Genomic DNA, 20,801 nt, shown 5'->3' with positions numbered 1-20,801 from the left:
TCCGTAACATTTTTCATTTCCATTTTTCAAAATAACATGCTCACAAAGTACGCAATAATTCTAGTTCAAAATAGACCAATAGGATTCATCCAATCCGCCACTTTCTCTAACTCAAACTAAGATCAATTAGACGAATAATCTAGAACTCCAGGCACATCTCTAACTATAACTTTACAACCTCCAGGTCAAAAATAAGCAAACCACTCCAACTTGACAGCTAAAATAAATATCACCATAATACCGTACCCCTCCCTTATCTAATAACCCAAAGATCAACAATATTTCCCCAACTCAGACCACGAATACCCCCAAAACAAATTTGATAACTTAGCCTAAAGTCACAAAATGAAGATTTTAATTAGCCTAAAGTATAAAAATCTCACCATACCCCGGATCATTTGACAAACAAAAATAAAGAAAAAGACGACCTCCCAGTCACCATGAAAATTGCCCCCAACAATTTTTTACGAAACTCAACCCACTTGTCAAAAAACTAATAAATAATTCGACCACACTAGAAAATCGCCTCAAACAGCAAAAAAATATTCGACCAAGAGATCATTTCTTATATGCTTTTCTCTCAAACAGTCGCTCAAATATTTATCAATTTTAAACATTTTTTTTCAATACTTCAAGCCTTTATAATATTTCTTTTTGATATCATTGAATCTTTTCTAATAATCATAATAATTTTTTGTAACATTTTTTAAATTTTCTACACAATAATTGAACTATTCCTCCAACTTTCCAAAACCCTTGAATATATCCACAGGTACGATTTTAACAACTTGTCTAAATGATACGAACAATTTTCAGTAGAACTGATATTTTTTTATTGTTTGTAATTTTCATAACATTTCTATTATCCCTCATTTTGACAATATGTAAATGTATAAAGAAAGCAATCATCACATTTGCCCTAGCAACAATTTTTCTAATTCTTTTTTTAGAAGAATATTATAATAAACATAAACCTTCCCACTAAAGTAACAATTTAAAAATCCATCAAAAATTGCTACCCAACAGTCACAGAATCAGTCTTCACCGACATCATCCCAAGATAATCCAACACCACCTTCAACTACTCAAAACCCTCAAACATTTACACGAATTTCTTTTCAAGACAATCCATACACTTTTGAAGAACGGCACGCTCGTTTATCTGAACCACTAGAACCAGTTCAACGACAAGCATCCCTAAGTGAACCAACATATAATCTTTACCCAACACTACCACAAGAACTAAGTAGAATACGAAACCTTAGTCAAAACCAAAACACAGCAGAAATAAATAGACAAATTATACATCCTCGACGAAATAGAAATTTTCAAACTCCCCGAGTTCATTTTGATATACCTCAATCCCCAACACAAACCACTCCAGAAAACACCACTGGTATCACACCAGAAACTCCTACACTTTTTTCACAACGAAGCACTTCCAGTCTACCTTCAGACTACTTAGGTTCAACACCAACATCTGAACAGATACGTGAAAATCCCTTTAACCCCCCAAACCTAACATCACGACTACCATATTGGACTACAAATTCATTCACACAAGGTGAACCAAATTTAGTCAATGACCCCATAGATATTTCTACGGATACAACAACATCCTCATCACTACCAGAAACATTATCACTACCATCAACACCATCAATAAGTCAATTTTCACCACTACCCTTTAACTTAAATTTTCCAAATAATCTCGACGCCAGATATCGAGAACAATCATCTATAAATATTCCTTTAAGATTAGATTGGAATACATTCACAGCACCTCCACCATTATTTGGACAACATCAAGAAAGTAACCGCCTTCATAACTGGGCACTTAATAGATTACAATATCGTCAAGATATTCACAACGATATCCGTGATCACAATATTCAAATACTCCAACAAAACAGTTTACAATTAAAGTTTGAAATCACAGTTAAGTTAAATAATATTACCCAACATCCCTACCCATTAAATCCACCTAACATAACAGCTCAATCACTACCACCACCGTTTATAACTACTGAAGTAATATACAAATACGACAGATACACCAAAAACACAATTGGTTACATTACATTTTATAATCCATACTCAGGATTATCATACACATGTATATTCTAAAATTATTAATTTTTCTCCAAACCCTTTTTCTAATAACCTCAAATCAAAACATAAACCCTTCCCCTCGTACAGGACCACAAGATTTATTAGTAACACATTACGATTGCGAAGAAAATGAACAAAAAACACTACATAAATATGCAATCAATCAGGTATCACAATGTGAAACAGAACCACAAGCTATAGAAACCACAGATATAATAGCAACACTCTATTCAAAAGCCCGAGCTACAACAGTTACAGGTTATAAATTCACAGCAACATTTTCCGAAAAGAAAGTACATTGTTCACAAGTCTCGAACGGAAACAAAAACCGACTTGACCATGAATCATTCTACCAAAGTAATATAGAACGTCTTTTACATCTCAATCCCGACGATTGTAAAAATGAATTACTTAGACTAAACATCACACAAAATAAAAACTCCCAAAGAAAATTAGTTAATTTTCAAGTTTTTTCAGACTCTGTACATCAATCACAACTTGAAAGACACCAAGGACATATAAAACTAGACGAAAAATACCCGTATAACGGCGCACACGGACGATTAACCTATGACCTACACGATAAACATTGGATACCACACATTGGTATAAATAACCCATCAAACTGCAAAGCAGACACGAAAAATAAAGGATACCAAGAAATAATGTTTTTCGATTGGAAAATACAACTCGAAAAAATACAACTCACACGAGATTTATCTGATAATACAATGATCTATCAAGGAATCCGACTACCTTGTAAAAACGATCAAGGATATTGCGACCCTACAACAAGAACACAAGCAACAATTGTTTGGTTCCCCGAAGACACATGTACAACATTTCAAGTAGCAAAAATACACGCTCGTATGATAAAATTTCACGAAAAATATTTCATACAATCAATTCCATATGAACAAGTCCATCCATCACGCAAACTAAGTTCCGATTTTAGAAACATAGACAATATAGAAAATAAATTGACACGTTTTCAAATATATCAAGAAACAGAACTTGCATGTAAATACAGGAATCCACTTCACAGAACACAATACTCTGAAATATTAGTTGAATATGAAAAAGGATTCGACATGACCACTGGTAAAGTAAAAATCGACCCATACGCCACAGGTCATCCTCTAAACGAAGGAACATCCTATATACCAGTTAATTTTCAAAAAAGCAACGGACAACCTGGTGGACATCTAAAACCTTATGACACCAGAAGCACACGCTTACAAGAATTATCACTAATGAATACTACATATTTTGGTAATATCCACTATGATATTCATTTGGATATGAAACTAGACTATACAATTAGCCGCATTTTTCAAGAAATGTCACTCTCCGAATTAGAAACACTACATCAACTATGCGAATTAGAACGAACACAAATACTACAATCACTTGCACTAGCAGTATTAAAAATACCCTACGCAGGATACTTATTATCAGGAAATAGATCAAATTTTTTAGACTACGAAGGAAACATTTTATGGTTTTATACTTGTACTAAAAAAGTATCACCACTATACGTTTTTGAAGATAAACGATGTTATAAAAGAATCCCTATCTTTTATAAGAATAAAGTACATTTCGTGGATACACTTTCACGAAGAACCTATTTCTGGGATACCGCAGTCCCATGTGGATCAGAAAATAGCCACAATGTAGTACAACTAAACCCTGATGAAAACAAATATTATCTTCTCACTCCATATCCCACATTAATGCAATCACTCAAAAAATTTTCACCTGAAAGCATTCGCGCTATTGCTCGAAACCCAAATATAGACTTACAATCAATAGGAATCTATTCAAAATCAGATATTCAACATCACATTAGAACACAACAATTCCAAGAATTATTAACACAAATGGACACTATACAAAGACAATCAATAGACCAAAATTTACGCAAACTTGCAGAAACTGCAGGATTTGCCGATATCTACACGCAAGACTATAGCGGATATTTTAAAGACATTAAAGATTATATATATCTAAACGGCGAAAAATACCGTCCCCAAGATATATCACCAATTAACATTTTTAGCTTTGTTACACTCAAAAATGAGATCCTAGATTTTCTAGGATGGCCCTACTACATCTTAGAAAAATTGACTATTTTATACGCAATGTTTAACTTTATTGGATTTCTTTTCTCACTCTTAAAAGGAATCTACAATACATGTGCTATACACACACAAGTAAACAGACAAGCAAGCGTAGCACGCATACTTTTTGCAGGATTTTTTGGAATTTTTTCCACATCTATAAACAAAATTCTTTTAGACGCACAAATAAAAGAATATAACACAAAAATAACAACACGACAAAATACATACGACGAAGAACATAACAATGTCGACCCACAGCCAACGGCACCACAATTACCACCCCTACCAAATAACCATCCACTATCCCTAGTCCCACGAAATTTTAGAAATTTAGCAATCACACATAATCCAAACTTTAGACTCACCACATCACAAAGTCCCGTCCAACATATAATGACACATCAATCACAAGATGATAATACTTACGAACAAATTATTGAACAACCACATACCACCGCTTTTCAATCTCAAAATAATAATTTTTTTAGCCCACGATGAGCCGCCAACTTGGATCACTCCATCGATCAAATTCCCATCCAACCAACCTTACCTCTTCAATCCCAATAATACCACTTTTTGCTTTTCCGCCACCCGATTTTCCATCTAGCAATGTAACATCAGGCATGAATTCCGACACTAACTCACAAATTTCAGTTTTATACTCCATTTCACAGCTAAATAACCCGAATATTGAAACCCCCGACGAATTTGCCGACTCAGAACCATCTCCATCCAATAATTTTCATAACCCTTCTCAGTTTTCTCAACCTCCTTTTCAACCCATATTGTCAAATAACCCTGACCCCATCACTCCTACACCCTCTTATGCTTCCCAAGTTACCCCAACCTACTCCTCATACCATTCTGACCAATCATCTCCAGACACCCCCCGAATCTCCCCAGAGCTAGACAATTTTATTACCCTCCAACAACAACCCTACCACCTTAACACCCCGACCATAAACCAAATCTCCTCCACTACAAATTCATCCAATCCCCCTACACCCTCTTCAAATTATACTGAATCATTAGCACCATCATCCACATCAACTGAATCCTCACTCAACACTAATAGAGCTTACCGCACTTTTAAAAGAAAGTTCCCCAACCATCCTTTCCCAGCAAAACCAGGAACAGCCCGTGAATACATCAACCACCCCCAGCATACTAACACTAGAGAATTTTTAGCTATCACTTTACCCTCATTTCCACAATACACCTTAAACACAACTCATGACGCTAACGAAACACGCAACTTTGTAGACGAATACGTTTTAATGCCCACTCTCTCTTGGACCTCATACTATCATTTCACTAACCCTCTTTGCTTACCTTTAACCAACACATCCATCGATATAGACCGAAACAAAGACATGCTATATCGACTAACTACACCACTCACCGCTAGACAATTTACTTACGTAGGATATAAAAAATCACTAAAAATACACACTGCACCTAGAGCTAATGAATATACACTAGAATACTACGATCACAACATCATCAGAGCTAACCAAGATCAATTCTTAGACGACGATCGCTTCGCTAACCCACAAATCACCGAGAAATTTTTCATCAAGACACTATATGTATTTACACTAAACATCTTCGACCGAAAGTTTGATCACATTATTTCAGAAGCACTAACAAGCACACAAGCGTACGAAAGTTTTAAAGAACGCTTCCAAATCTTTTCACTAACCTTTCATTTCCTTGCACCACACGAAAGAGATTTACACTGCTCACACGATATTATGTTGCGAACTAAACAAACACATACATACAGTTACTATCGTTTCATCCAAAATCACTTTGACCTCCACACACCCTCTAGACAACCACACCATCGCTTTCAATTCATCAATTCAAAATACACTTCACCGTATTTCCTAAATTTCACATATTGTATTAAAGATACTAACCTTCATGGTATTCTTCGTAACTATGACCCCATAACCCAAATGTACATTTTCTGCCCCATCACCAAGACCTTCAACGCCGAAGAATCCCGACCCTTCCTTATCCCGCACGAGTTTGTACAGCCTATAGAAATCCCCATTTTAGAATTCATCCACAACACTAAATTCAATCACAAATTATATAATCTAATCCAAAACACACCTTATGAGTTTGCAGTTGGCACTGAAGAACTAACCACTATCAAGGCACTCCAATTGCTTTGGCCACTGCTTCAGACTAAAAATATCATCCGCATCTTAGCTAAACTACTAACAACTTCAGAACTAATTCACGACATCTTCCCCCACGGTTTTTTCCCCGACGACTAACAGGTAAGTATGAATTAAATGAATATAACTAACTAATTGAAATATTAAAAAACTCACCATACTTTATCCATGTTTTTTTAGATTTTTAGCCTTCATCCGACAATCACCTACAAAAACCACAAAAGACAAATAAAAATCGCAAATTTCATCAAACAGATTTCAAAAATTCTATTAATCTCTTACACTTATAAATTTATAAATATAATACCAATGCAGTAAATTCATTTCTAAAATTTTCCCCACAAGCAGTAAATCTAATTATGATGAAAATTTGTATCTTAAAATTCCCCCATTACTAGCAGTAAATTTCCAAATTCTATGCAGTAAATTAATAAAATGCAATTGCAGTACTAACCTTTTGATATTTTCATTCATTCGCACAGAAATTCCATCCACACTCACACAGCTCGCCCACGAAGAATTGTTTAAAATAATGAATTTCAGTTTCAAGTTTTCACACTCAACAACTCTAACATATAATAACAAGTTTCAAACTTTCCTTTAACCCGGTTGGAAAGGAATCATATACTAAACAAAACTAACCAACGCAGCTTACTAAATACCACAAATCATAAAATAACAGCATGACTAAGAAAAGGAAACCAACGGTACCCAAACCGGACTAACCCAGTTTAAAACTGGATAATTTATTCTTTTGAAGACTATTACAAAGTCTTAGAAAGAAATAATAAAACACAAAAAAGTCGAAAGACAAACCCATACCACAAACAATTTGCTTTTTGAACAAAGTACATAACCAACAAGACATAAGTAAAACCACAACAAACCCAACATAAAATGTTGTCACATAACAGGACTCCTCATAAAAACCGCATGAAATCATACTCCCACACCTGGCCTAACCCACCAGGAAAGGACGTCCTGAGCATGCTCTATAGCCGGCCTAACCCACCGCGCTACATCCACGCTTTGTGACCACACCTTTATTTTTAATAAGAGCTACTCAAGGGTGAGTAACTCTTCAAAATAACCGAACTAAAACAAAAAGCTTTTGTGAAAACAACTAACTAAAATCATTATTAAAAAATATATTAAACTAATAAAAAATTTATAAAATGTAAAATTACATGATGCAATATATAGATCAGAATACAACACCAAGGACGAACATCAAAAGACAAGACGACCTCACTACACTCGAGAGAGAATGACCAACTACAATCGATATGCCGCTCACAATCACAACTCAAAGGATTTAGAGTACGACTTGACTTCGCAGAAAAGGACTTCATTGAACTAGACCAATGACCACCTCGATGTTCAAGTATACGTACAGATCCGAGTAACCAGGCATCCCCTCCACGCACAATCTCCACGCCATTCCCGAGCTAGATCAAACACAAAAGAAGTTCTCTCCGAAGAACAGAAAAACCTGACATAGCCAACCATTCTGAAACCAGAATTGATGCTGTTGCAGAGACTCAGTCGTTGTCACAAGAAGAACACAACGTCTTGTGTCCTCAATTCCAGATCCCTGGAACTTCCTTAACAAAAAGGAAACAAAAGAAAAATGATGTTCGCCAAATACCAACGTCCATCATCCATCCTTGAACTACAGAAGAACTGTTCTAAAAAATTCTGTAAAACCCGGATGGGTGGAACCTGATCTAAACTATATTTTATGATTGGATAAATTAAATGTTTTACCAATGTAAAGTATTTAATATTAACCAATCATGATCCATCTAACTAACAACCCACTTATTTGTAAGTGCTGAAGTTACTTGTAATTTCAGCACCAGAGAGATTTGAATTTAACTTAGAAATTAGTTGGACTCTCCCGAGCACTTCAGCAGCCGCAATAAACCAGTATACCCTAGATCTATTGAGCCTAGCAGAGACTAGTTAAACAACCTGAGACTAGATAGTATAAGAGTAAGATTAGGATCGGTATTAGACTAAGAAGTTGCACGAATCTATCCGGCCGAAAATAAGATAGCGTGACGAGCAGACGGTGTACCCTATCCGAAATTACTCTATGAGTTATACACCCCAGTCCTAACTCACTATATAAGTGTCTTCACTACGTTCATTGACACATAATGAAATTTTGTGAAAGAAAATATATACTATGGAATATTCTGATCTACTCGCACACCAAACGGGTACTCATTTTGTCAGCTGAAGGCCTGCGTTATTCATAGGGTTAAGAGTACGTGACTAACTATCAATCTTGCTTTGAACCATTTGATTCTACTAGTTTTACTAAATTATCTTTTAAATCACTAGACACGATATAGGCTAACCCTTTGTACATAACTTCAGCTCCAGTAAGAACAAAAAACACGATGCAAAATTTATCAATTAGTTTTAGTTTCATGATATGCTAAGACAGATTCTAATAGCTAAGTAGGATTTTCGAATTCAAAATTGCAGCACCAGAATCTTTTACATTCAATGTTAGATTACTTAACAACAATTGCATTATAATTGCCGAAAACAGTTCGAATAAGTAGAATTTGATACAATGCTTTTAATTTAATTTTCAAATTATTGAAAATTTATTATACTTTCAAATTATTTATACATGAAGATACAAAGTTAAACCAACTTTATAGAAACATTTCAAATTAGCTGAAATTCATTCAGAGAAGACGTTAACGCTCACAACAGCATCGAATGTCATTGCTTATGAACCGATCAATTGAATTTTTAAATGAAAATAATTGAAAAGCCTAATCAATTTCCTTTTCAAAATATCCTGCTAAGTTGCGCTTTCTTGAAAGAAGAACTCAAATTACTAGCGGAAATTGAACACAAATAAGCTTTCCCAAGATAGACAATGATCAATATTAGCTTCAACTTCAGATATTAGAAAAAAAAAGACTTCATAAATAAAAGCACCTCCAAGTGAGAATGACCTAATATTACAATATTTGTCGCGGCGAAATTTCAGTTACAAATCAAGATAACAACATTTATGGCTCCAGTTAACAATATTTATGGCTTAGTGCAAATAAGATTTTCCATCTACAGTAGTATTGGAATTTCAGAGAGTTCAGCTTGGAAATCCCCGTTCCAGGACAATCTTTATCTTTTGGGCTAGTTTCTCTTCCTTCTCTTATTCAATGAGCGCTCTGGCACCGCTGGTGTTGTTCCAGCGCGACCTGATAATGCAGAAATATACGAAATTTACATGAACACTAACTGAATGCAGGCTCTTTCCTTTTGATATTCGACCCCTTTACCCATTTTAGTTCCTTTTGTTACTTTAAATTCAGCTAGGTAACCCTTTGAGGTTTTCCAATAGGCATTTCAGAAACTGATCAAAACTGCATCTAGGCTGAATTTTCTCCTAAAATTCTTCTAGATACCTCGGCTTGAAATTACAGGGAGTGTCTCATGGCAGAATTAGCAAATGACAGACACTTAAACCATACCATCAGTATGCAATGTTCGAAAAATAGTAAATCGTGAGTCCAAGTTTTGGACAAATTAAAGGATTTTGATTCGTCTTCAGCTTTCTGCCAATCCGACCTTCTGCAACAAGAACAATCTTCGAAATTTACCTTGAGTATCTCGGAGATGTCTGGCCTCTGGTCTGGGTTTGGACAGATGCACTGGTCTATGAGTCTGCGCAGATGGATGGAGTAGATGTCAGCTGGGATGGGCGGGTAGTCGCAGTTGGCTATCTTCTGACACAGAGAGTACAGGTTCATTTTGTCCCCGTAAAACGGACTGTGCAACGCCGCCATCTAAACGAGAGAACAAAAATTTATTCACCAGCGGATTTAGGGGGGCCTTTTTACTATTTTGAGATATCCATTTTTGGTGACGGACCCTAAAAATTTTCTAAAGGCGCCAACAAATCATACTAATTCAACGCTATTTTTTGGTAAAATATTTTCAAAAAGTGCCAAAAACTGGGTCAAAATGGGGTCTTTTCGGGCTCAGTGATTTAGAAGAGCTCAGAAAAACTCAGTCTACAAGCATATGTGGAGCACAAAGAAAGTTGAAAACATCTTGCTGGGAGCAAAGCAATATCAAAGCACCATTTAGAAAGATTTTTAAAGGCCCTTGCAACTAGAAGCCCAAAATTTGCCAGAAGCTCAAAGCAATCGCTTGTTTGATATTGCATTCAGACACCTATACCTCCATTCAAAACCACGCTCTATTACAAAATTAAGTTGAACAGCTGATTTTCGAGGTCAATAAACAATACTCAATCAGACTATTTTCACTTAAGTCTACCATTTTTCCAAAACTAATTATGACTAAAAACCTGGGCTTACTTCAGCGCGACTATACTGCTTTTGCGATTGAATTTCTTTACATGTACGACAGAGCCCAAAGGATAAAGATTTAATTCACTTCTGAAGTCCATTAAGCTTGTATATCAGACATCGCCGCCGCCTCTCACTACCTCGAAAAAATTCAGATCCATTAGAAAAGACCAGAACAAGTACATTTTTTACAATAAGCACCAATACTCCCCTGTTGACAGTGGTTAATCGCAGTTCAAAAATCATCTCAAATCTTGAGTTAACCCCAAAAATATGCGTGTTGTTTAGCAAAATAGACAGAAGTTACAACACAATTATCAGGTCCATAGCAACTTTTTCCGAAATCAAATTTATCTTGTTCAGAAAAAAAATCTGCTGTCAAATTATTTTTCTACAGTGTGAATAAAATCGTCTTTGAACGAGCGATCTGTTTGAAGAATGAACACAGAAGCGAAGCTGTGCTTCGCAAACACTAGCGACAACACGACAAAAAGCAGCTTTTTAAAGTGAAATAAGAAAAGATAGAGCCTCGAATTAGTAAAACTTTGCTTCTTATGGGTTTCGACCTGCGACCTCGATAATTGGCGTTTCACACCCTGGCCTCTAGGCCACGAACACTTAACAACCGGCAAACACTAGTCACAAATAAAGCAGTTGCCAATGCGATGCAGCAAAAGTGGCACCAAATACAAAAATACACAATTTTGCATGTAATAGCTTCGAATATAATAAACTGAAGACTTCCACACTAATGTTGCATGCAATAAATTGGAAAGCATACAGCCAAATTGTATAAATTATGCGTTGCGCAAAATTGCGAGATATATTGAGTTAGAAAAATTCTGAAATTTAGTTTTTATGATTGTTATTTTGTTTGAAACAAATAACTTTTTTCGGTTCCTTTGATGAATTTCAAAAGAATCAACTGAGTTAATTTATTACTATTCGAATGACAAAGCATATGCTACCAAAAAGCTTTGATGGCTCCCCAAAAGTGGCACCAATATTTACGAAAAGGTTAGTCGTAGTATAACACTAACGCTCACTTAAGTTCGCTAGCGTAAAAAGTATCTTTACTACATTTAACGAGTTTTTTTTCAAGAATATAATTACTTTTCTTCAAACTTCGACAGTGCATGGACAGGGGTGGATCTAAGACCAAGAGTTCTCATCACCAATCCATGGTTTTCGCGAAGGGGACTGACTTTTTTTTTACATTTGGCCAGCCAAAAAAACCTTGAATAATACCTAAGGGCTGACTAAGTGGAGCCTATAAGTGGAGGCCTTGCTAGCTAAATTTGAGTTGAAAACTTAGCACAAGAAAAAAGCTGCACTTCGCAAACACAATAAAAATCGGCAAAAAAGCTTGAACAGTATATTATAACCATTAAAGATTTGGCGTTACGTTTAAATAATAGGCAAAAAAAACAAACAACTCTTTACCTCATAAAGAAGACATCCCAGAGACCAAATGTCGCTCTTGAAATTGTAACCAGTCTCACTGATTCTCTCTGGACTCATGTAGTAGGGCGTGCCCACCAGACTATGGGCGGCCGTGGTCTTCGAACTGAAGTACCTACCCAGTCCCAAATCGCCCAGTTTGACCACACCCTGTGCAGTTATGAACACATTGGCAGGCTTGATGTCTAAATGAACAAAACTGTATTAAACTTAGGAAAAATAATGCATTGACAATCAAATAATTAGACACCTAATAAACAACTAGCTTCAAATTTCTCTGATTTTTTAAATGAAAACATGTGCAGACATTATAAATTATATACAGAGGCGAAGAGAGAGAAGCAAACAAAAAGAAGCTCTATAAAGTCAAAAAAGAATAAATGGAAATAAGCCTCGAATAAGTAAAAAAAATGCTACGTGTCTGAGTCTTCCATAATCTTCCCTTTAAGCCTATGATGCTCAACAATCGACAAAAAAGACACAAATGAAGCAGAGAACAGATGTTAGGAAATTTCCAATGCTACATATCGTGATTATAGCAAAAGTGCTACTAAATATGCACTTTTATTTGCGAGGTAGGTTGGAAAAAAGTAGAGTCACGCTAATACATTACGCTCGCTAGCTTGTTAGTGTAAATACATATCATGGAAATCAAACGCTGAATTTTATTGTAAATTTCCAGGAAAATATGATCACAAGACCAGAATTATAAAACCTTACCTCTGTGCATGACTCGTTTCTCATGCATGTGGTTCAGTGCCTGGCACAATTGCTCAAAGTACTTCCAGATAGTCTTCTCCGGAATCAGTCTCTTCTGCTTCTTGAAGTGCTTGATCATCCGGGATAGATCCCCCGCGTCAGCTAATTCCAGGACTATCAACAGTTCGTTGTTGGCCACGAACGACTCGATGTATCGGATGACGTTCGGGTGGTCCAGCTGTTTGAGCAAATTGATCTCCTTGATGCAATCATTACGCGCCTTCGCATCTGTCATCTCGTAGATCTAATTAAACAGTATATTAGTATACAAGCTGATGAAGATACCAACAAGTATGAAACTCGTCCCTTATTTCAAGCGATTCGTCGATAGTTCGAACCCGGTCCACTGAGCTGCCTTCTTACAAAAGCAACATTTATACTTTCGAAAAAGACATGCAAGCAACATCAACTATCTTTTAACATGCGTGTCTTTAAGAAGTGGTGGAACATTAGCTCTCACAGGGGATTTGTTTACATAAACAAATGTATTGGGCTTCCCTCCAAATCTTTAAACTGACCTTGACTTTTTTGAGGGCTACAAATGTGTCGGCTATTTTGTCGTATGCTTTGTACACTTCGCTGAACTGACCCTTCCCTATCTTCTTGTCCGTCCTGAAAATAAAAACTATCCGATTAAAACGATACAAACCTTCGTTGAAACGCTTCTGAATGAAAGCATTGCTGACGACATCAAAACATATAAAAAAGAAAATTGTAACTATTGCTGGGACCAGGCTGGGTTCAAACGATTACTCAATTAGTAATTCTGTTATCATAAATATTTCGACTGCATTCATTGATACACAAGTGTAACAAATAAGCTTTGAACGCTAGCCGCCTACGGGATTCGAACCTCTGACCTTAAAGAGTCTACCTCCTTGAGCAAAACGCTTTGAGCCCTTGCTATGTTGCAAACACCAGTTACCAATAAAGCGCCTAAAACCGACTCGGATAACGCAGATACTCTTACACAGATACGCAAGTTGAAAACTTCTGCTCAGCACTAATTTACGCAAGCTAGGACGGAAAAAAATGAACTGATCGTATGACATTGCTCTTACAAGCTCGTTTGTGTAAATACTTGACCTTGAATAACCAAACAGCCGACGTGGCAAATCTCATGCGCGAAGGACCAAGTGCGCAAAAACTCTCAACTAATCAATGCCCTTTAAACTGTCCAAAAATGACTGAATGTATGAATACTGAGCTGTGATTGGTTGACAAAAATTAAGCACATGAGGAATTACCACAACTGACGCTACGTTTGAAGCTGTTAACTGAGTTTTCTACTCACTGAAATCTGTCCCTGTTTTCCTCCGACGGGGGTTGTGTCAGTTCTAACATATCGTCTTCCATTTCCATCGCTATTTAATACTTAATCTGAATTCTTCTATCTGGGAAAATGTTCGAATATTATTAGGAATCGAAACTAAAAGCTCTGCAAACTCTGCGATGTAACACTGCGCCAAATGTAATCTAGATAAATCTTTATTGAATCCGGGGAAATTGATAATATATCTGCCAACTTTTTACCCCTTGGGAGTCAGGTTCAGTTGGATACTTCGTTGCTGCCAGAAATGCAAAGGAAAATTCTCAATGGTAAGCTGAGGATAAATGGTGCGAATTCAAGATGAAAAAGTGGGCTCTTTTCACTGCTGTTGGAAAAGCCAATCAAATCAGTAGCAGATACAAAACGGAAGACAAATGTCGCTTAGCAGTTACGCCTGGCAGAGATAAATAGAAATCCGTGTTTTTGGGTGGAAGGATGGAAGAATATAAGTCAAAGCTCAAAAAATACGATATGTTTATTTTGAAGTTCTGCAAAGTAAAAACGAAAAGAGGTCTGTGAGCTTATTTTGCAAGCAATAAGTAGATCACAAATAAGGCAGATATAGGCAAAGGTAGAAACAGAGAAAGTAATAAAAAGATAGAATTGTAGAAGATGTGTGATTATGTGTGGTATAATAATGGCACTAAATTTGCAAGGCAAGCCGCATTGAAACGGAAAGAACCATTCAAATTCCCGATAACTGCAAAACACCAACACTAAATCATTTGATTCTCTGCTCTCTTAAATTTTTAAGGAAAAATGGTTTGATATATGGAAAAGCAGGTGCATTTGCATAATTCCGTTTGTTAGAAATAATCGAAAATAAGGCAACTGTTTATTTGTACTCAGTTTAGTGTTGAAACATCACGTGTATATTACGATATGCAATAACCATTAAACAAATCGATAAGATCAAATTGCGTTTTCCATGCCCATCTATATCTGAAAAAATAAATTATTCAAACAGACTCCGTTTCCTCTTCTCATTTGCAGTTTTTAAAATTATCAAACGAGCTTTCAAAGCACTTCGCTCATCGTATTAAATAATTGATCTATGTATGTCAAATAAAGAAAAATTGAACAATAATTAGCAATATCTTTATGGAAAAAAAGTGGCAAATGCATTAGCTGATGTCAAAATGCAGCCAACTACTGAGAAAATCAACAGCTATCAATCAAGAGATAAATGACCCTTCAATTGCAAACTGACATTTTTTAAAGGAACTGATTTTGATAAAAATAGGCATGAACTGGGAAAATAGTCTAAAACTGGTTAAATTGATGAAAAAATGAAATCACTTAGATAAAATGGACAAGGACGCGGTACAAAAACAAATGATAATGCTACTAATTATTAAGATATAAAAATGACGTTTTTCATCGAGCCCGCATGTTAACTCGCTCGGAAGAACAATTTTGTAATTTTGAATTTTATAGAACAATCCAGTTCATCGGAAAACGAAAACAACGGCAAAAAAACTCATCGCAACTGAGCGATTGAAAGGGCTTTAACATGATAAACCGATTGGCTGATACTGATGTCTATTTATGGTACTCAATTTTTCATGAAAAAAATGAAAAAACTAAAACACCCGAATGACAAAGTTCATTCCCACTTTCAGTGGTCACAACAAAATCCAAAACAACATAGGGCAAGGAATTTTCGTGTTTTATTATATTTTACTTAAATTTGAACAATTCTTGGAGTTCGTTTTAAAATTGACATTCCTTACATATATAACTAGGCTTGAATCCTGAAAATATTACTTAGCTCTATCGTTTTTTATGCATTTTTTGAAATAAAAACTGTTGGTGTTTACATTTTTTAGAAAATGAAAAACTAGAAAATAAAAAATAATACAATTGATGGCTTATGAATATTCTTTAACTTCAATGGCTTGCATCATTCAAGTTATTGTTCCGACTTTCGATACGAAAGTAACGGAATATTTGTGCTCGGGGTGGGTTTTTTTTTTCTTCAGACAAATTTCGACTTTTTAACTAGCCATTTTTGACGGAAATTTTTTATATCATTCGAAAGCTATTGTTGTCCTGAGCTTAAATTTGAAAAGATATTTCACCTGTGATCCTTTTTCGTAAAGTTATGAGGGTTTAAAGATTGCCATTTTGACCAATTTGGGACAATTAACGCGCGATATAATTCGCGCTATTAACGCGTAAGCGGAGAATTCATCCGTCTTAGAAATCGTTCCAAATTGGTTGTAAGAAGCTTATTTGCCATAATTGATTTGTTAAAAGGAGCGAAATCTATTGTTTTGTACTTTATATGGCGTGTGGGGAGATGATTTTCATAGAAAAATTTTCAAATTTTAGAAAAAAAAATTTTTTCATTTTATTTTATTTAATTTAATTTTTTTATGTTGTTTATGTTATTACTGCTCCATAAACGTTAAAAGGCAGTCGGAACTTACAGGGCTTCGCCCTGATACGAGCAGTCTTGTTATTTATGGTACTCAATTTTTCATGAAAAAAATGAAAAAACTAAAACACCCGAATGACAAAGTTCATTCCCACTTTCAGTGGTCACAACAAAATCCAAAACAACATAGGGCAAGGAATTTTCGTGTTTTATTATATTTTACTTAAATTTGAACAATTCTTGGAGTTCGTTTTAAAATTGACATTCCTTACATATATAACTAGGCTTGAATCCTGAAAATATTACTTAGCTCTATCGTTTTTTATGCATTTTTTGAAATAAAAACTGTTGGTGTTTACATTTTTTAGAAAATGAAAAACTAGAAAATAAAAAATAATACAATTGATGGCTTATGAATATTCTTTAACTTCAATGGCTTGCATCATTCAAGTTATTGTTCCGACTTTCGATACGAAAGTAACGGAATATTTGTGCTCGGGGTGGGTTTTTTTTTTCTTCAGACAAATTTCGACTTTTTAACTAGCCATTTTTGACGGAAATTTTTTATATCATTCGAAAGCTATTGTTGTCCTGAGCTTAAATTTGAAAAGATATTTCACCTGTGATCCTTTTTCGTAAAGTTATGAGGGTTTAAAGATTGCCATTTTGACCAATTTGGGACAATTAACGCGCGATATAATTCGCGCTATTAACGCGTAAGCGGAGAATTCATCCGTCTTAGAAATCGTTCCAAATTGGTTGTAAGAAGCTTATTTGCCATAATTGATTTGTTAAAAGGAGCGAAATCTATTGTTTTGTACTTTATATGGCGTGTGGGGAGATGATTTTCATAGAAAAATTTTCAAATTTTAGAAAAAAAAAATTTTTTCATTTTATTTTATTTAATTTAATTTTTTTATGTTGTTTATGTTATTACTGCTCCATAAACGTTAAAAGGCAGTCGGAACTTACAGGGCTTCGCCCTGATACGAGCAGTCTTGTTATTTATGGTACTCAATTTTTCATGAAAAAAATGAAAAAACTAAAACACCCGAATGACAAAGTTCATTCCCACTTTCAGTGGTCGCAACAAAATCCAAAACAACATAGGGCAAGGAATTTTCGTGTTTTATTATATTTTACTTAAATTTGAACAATTCTTGGAGTTCGTTTTAAAAATGACATTCCTTACATATATAACTAGGCTTGAATCCTGAAAATATTACTTAGCTCTATCGTTTTTTATGCATTTTTTGAAATAAAAACTGTTGGTGTTTACATTTTTTAGAAAATGAAAAACTAGAAAATAAAAAATAATACAATTGATGGCTTATGAATATTCTTTAACTTCAATGGCTTGCATCATTCAAGTTATTGTTCCGACTTTCGATACGAAAGTAACGGAATATTTGTGCTCGGGGTGGGTTTTTTTTTCTTCAGACAAATTTCGACTTTTTAACTAGCCATTTTTGACGGAAATTTTTTATATCATTCGAAAGCTATTGTTGTCCTGAGCTTAAATTTGAAAAGATATTTCACCTGTGATCATTTTTCGTAAAGTTATGAGGGTTTAAAGATTACCATTTTGACCAATTTGGGACAATTAACGCGCGATATAATTCGCGCTATTAACGCGTAAGCGGAGAATTCATCCGTCTTAGAAATCGTTCCAAATTGGTTGTAAGAAGCTTATTTGCCATAATTGATTTGTTAAAAGGAGCGAAATCTATTGTTTTGTACTTTATATGGCGTGTGGGGAGATGATTTTCATAGAAAAATTTTCAAATTTTAGAAAAAAAATTTTTTCATTTTATTTTATTTTATTTAATTTTTTTATGTTGTTTATGTTATTACTGCTCCATAAACGTTAAAAGGCAGTCGGAACTTACAGGGCTTCGCCCTGATACGAGCAGTCTTGTTATTTATGGTACTTGATTTTGCCTGGACTAAAACTAAAACACACCCAAAGACAAAGTTCCTAGGAATAATAAAAACGGCTGCAATTTTAGTAAATCAGAAAGAAATACACGTTGAAAGAGAAACAATAAATTATCACATATGTAAAAAACTTCGCATATGCAACCAACAAATCATTATTACCACTATTGGAGTCCTCGCGAGCTTTTACAGTAGTTTACATTTTGAATAAACGATTTGGTGTCAGGACAATCTACCTTATTCCAAACTACCCTATACCATTCTACCCTATGACATTATACCCTACATGCCAATCTACCCTATACCAATCTACCCTATACTAATCTGCCCTATATACCATAATGAGGTCCCATAATGTAATCTTTCAAAGTCCTAATTAGAATCGGAAAGATACAGCACGTGTTAATTCATTTGAGTCTAAATTTTTGGACTCAATTTGAGTCTTTCACTTAAGGAAACTGCTCTAAAGACTAAATCGCAATTAGAGCCTCAAAATCTGAAATTTGTTTCAATTAACAAGTTTTAATCCCCAATTTTCAAAATCACGTACAAAAATGAAACCAAAACTACGTCATTATATCAATTTTCTTTGGAATAACATTTACCAAAATGAGTCAAATTTCTTGGGGTTTATCCCAACAGAATCGGCGAACGCTTGTAATCGTTGGCCACGAGTTTACGAAAAAACAGGAAACAAAGAATGGAAACATTGACTGGAAGTGTTCAAGATGGGGGTCCCACAAATGCAAAACGACAGCAATAACCCGAGAAAACGATCTCATTGCCTGTAGAAATGAGCACACGCACGAAGTATTTCCTGGTCGTTCGGATGCAAGGCTTCTCGTGCAGAAAATGAAACAGGACACAAAAAAACAGCAAGTACCAGTCAATAGCGTAATTATAGCAAACGGCCTGCAGTCTGTCTCTGAAGAAAAAGCAGTTCAATTAGCTCTTCCTTGCCGGTCGGCTATGAATCGGGCCCTCAATCGACAGAAGGTAAATGATAGACCCACATTGCCTCCAATTGTCGACAGACATTTTGAAGTGCCAAAGCAACATGAGGATTTTTGCGTCTTCGATAGCGGCATTGAAGATCCAGAAAGGGTGTTGATTTTTGGAGATCGGGACAATATCCAGAGTTTAATATTACATCGAGATGTTTGGCTGTGTGATGGAACGTTCAAAGTTTGCCCGATTCAATTTTATCAACTCTACACCATCCACATTCAACTCGCTGGCTTTTACCCCATACCCCCCCCCCCCCCTGCATTTATGCACTGTTGCCCAACAAAACAGAACACACTTACAAAAAGCTACTGAAGGGGTTTCTGGCCTAATACCGCATTAAATACCGATATGTTTCTGGCCTAATACCGCATTAATATGACAAAATCTTCCAACAATTGAATTTAGAAGAACTTCTGAGCAAGACTAATGCGTCGCTGACGTGTTATAAAACAAAATACACCACGCTTTAATTATCAAAGTTGACAATTTCTACAACCTCATCAACTATAGGGAAAAGAAGCGCTGGTAAATTATCTTTTTTATCTTATTATCAGGACTGTAGTACTATCCAGACAAAAAAAACTTTGTCACTTTCGACAAAAATTGTAACAATTACAATAGCCTGCATTAAAACTCTCAGTGCCAATTCTACTTCAAGACTGTTGTATATACAAATACTGCAACAAAAAGAGCTGGTTAGATTCAATTTTTTTCCAACGTTTTTTTAGCTTGTGGAGGAGGGGGTCATAACAAATCTGAGAAAGAACTAATTGGTTAACTTCAGGAATAATGAACAGCATAACAATTTCTACAAATTGACCTGCTACGAAAGGTACCTCTTGTTTTTTTTTCTCAGCGGATTCAGATCAAATAAAGCTGCCTTCAACACTGAGCTAGCACAGGTCACCAATCAGAAATGAAATTTAGTCAACATTAAAACAGAAAAGAGTCATGAACGCAGGGAAATAGAAAAAACACTGACTTGTTTCTGAAAAACTTTTTGAATTTCAAGGAAAAAAAAAACAGATGCCTTTAAAGCGCGTTGAATTTCTAGAACAACAATTTATGATTGACCCTTTTCCGCTAAAATTATCCAACTGAGAAAACTGGATCAATAGGTAGCTTTTTATTCTGCTGGGAAATCTTAAATTAAAAGCA

At 35.3% G+C, this 20,801-nt stretch overlaps 2 protein-coding genes across 2 annotated transcripts in view; both read right to left on the bottom strand.

Moving 5' to 3' along the window:
* LOC134839270 (radial spoke head protein 4 homolog A-like) overlaps nucleotides 1-20,801 on the bottom strand; it is a 437,773-nt gene that overhangs the window by 381,029 nt on the left and 35,943 nt on the right. The window lies entirely within an intron of this gene.
* On the bottom strand, nucleotides 8,831-15,255 carry LOC134839297 (serine/threonine-protein kinase Nek6-like). Its single transcript, XM_063854799.1, has 6 exons — nucleotides 14,282-15,255; nucleotides 13,506-13,599; nucleotides 12,949-13,231; nucleotides 12,211-12,413; nucleotides 10,054-10,239; nucleotides 8,831-9,651 (listed from the first exon to the last, which is right to left on the bottom strand). Exons 1-6 carry the CDS (start codon nucleotides 14,347-14,349, stop codon nucleotides 9,610-9,612), a joined length of 876 nt encoding a protein of 291 aa, XP_063710869.1. The 5' UTR covers nucleotides 14,350-15,255; the 3' UTR covers nucleotides 8,831-9,609.

The sequence above is a fragment of the Symsagittifera roscoffensis genome, chromosome 2 (assembly GCF_963678635.1).
Source record: "Symsagittifera roscoffensis chromosome 2, txSymRosc1.1, whole genome shotgun sequence".
NCBI lineage: Eukaryota > Metazoa > Xenacoelomorpha > Acoela > Convolutidae > Symsagittifera > Symsagittifera roscoffensis.
Note: the sequence above shows the minus strand (reverse complement) of the source record. Positions and strands in the feature narration are given on the sequence as shown.

What these genes read in the sequence shown, in the direction of transcription:
- LOC134839297 (XM_063854799.1), bottom strand. Translation starts at nt 14,349, where the DNA reads ATGGAAATGGAAGACGATATGTTAGAACTGACACAACCCCCGTCGGAG. An exon ending in TAGCCCTCAAAAAAGTCAAG is followed by an intron (nt 13,232 to 13,505) that starts GTCAGTTTAAAG and finishes CTGTTTAATTAG; the next exon opens with ATCTACGAGATGACAGATGC. An exon ending in ACATCTCCGAGATACTCAAG is followed by an intron (nt 9,652 to 10,053) that starts GTAAATTTCGAA and finishes CTGCATTATCAG; the next exon opens with GTCGCGCTGGAACAACACCA.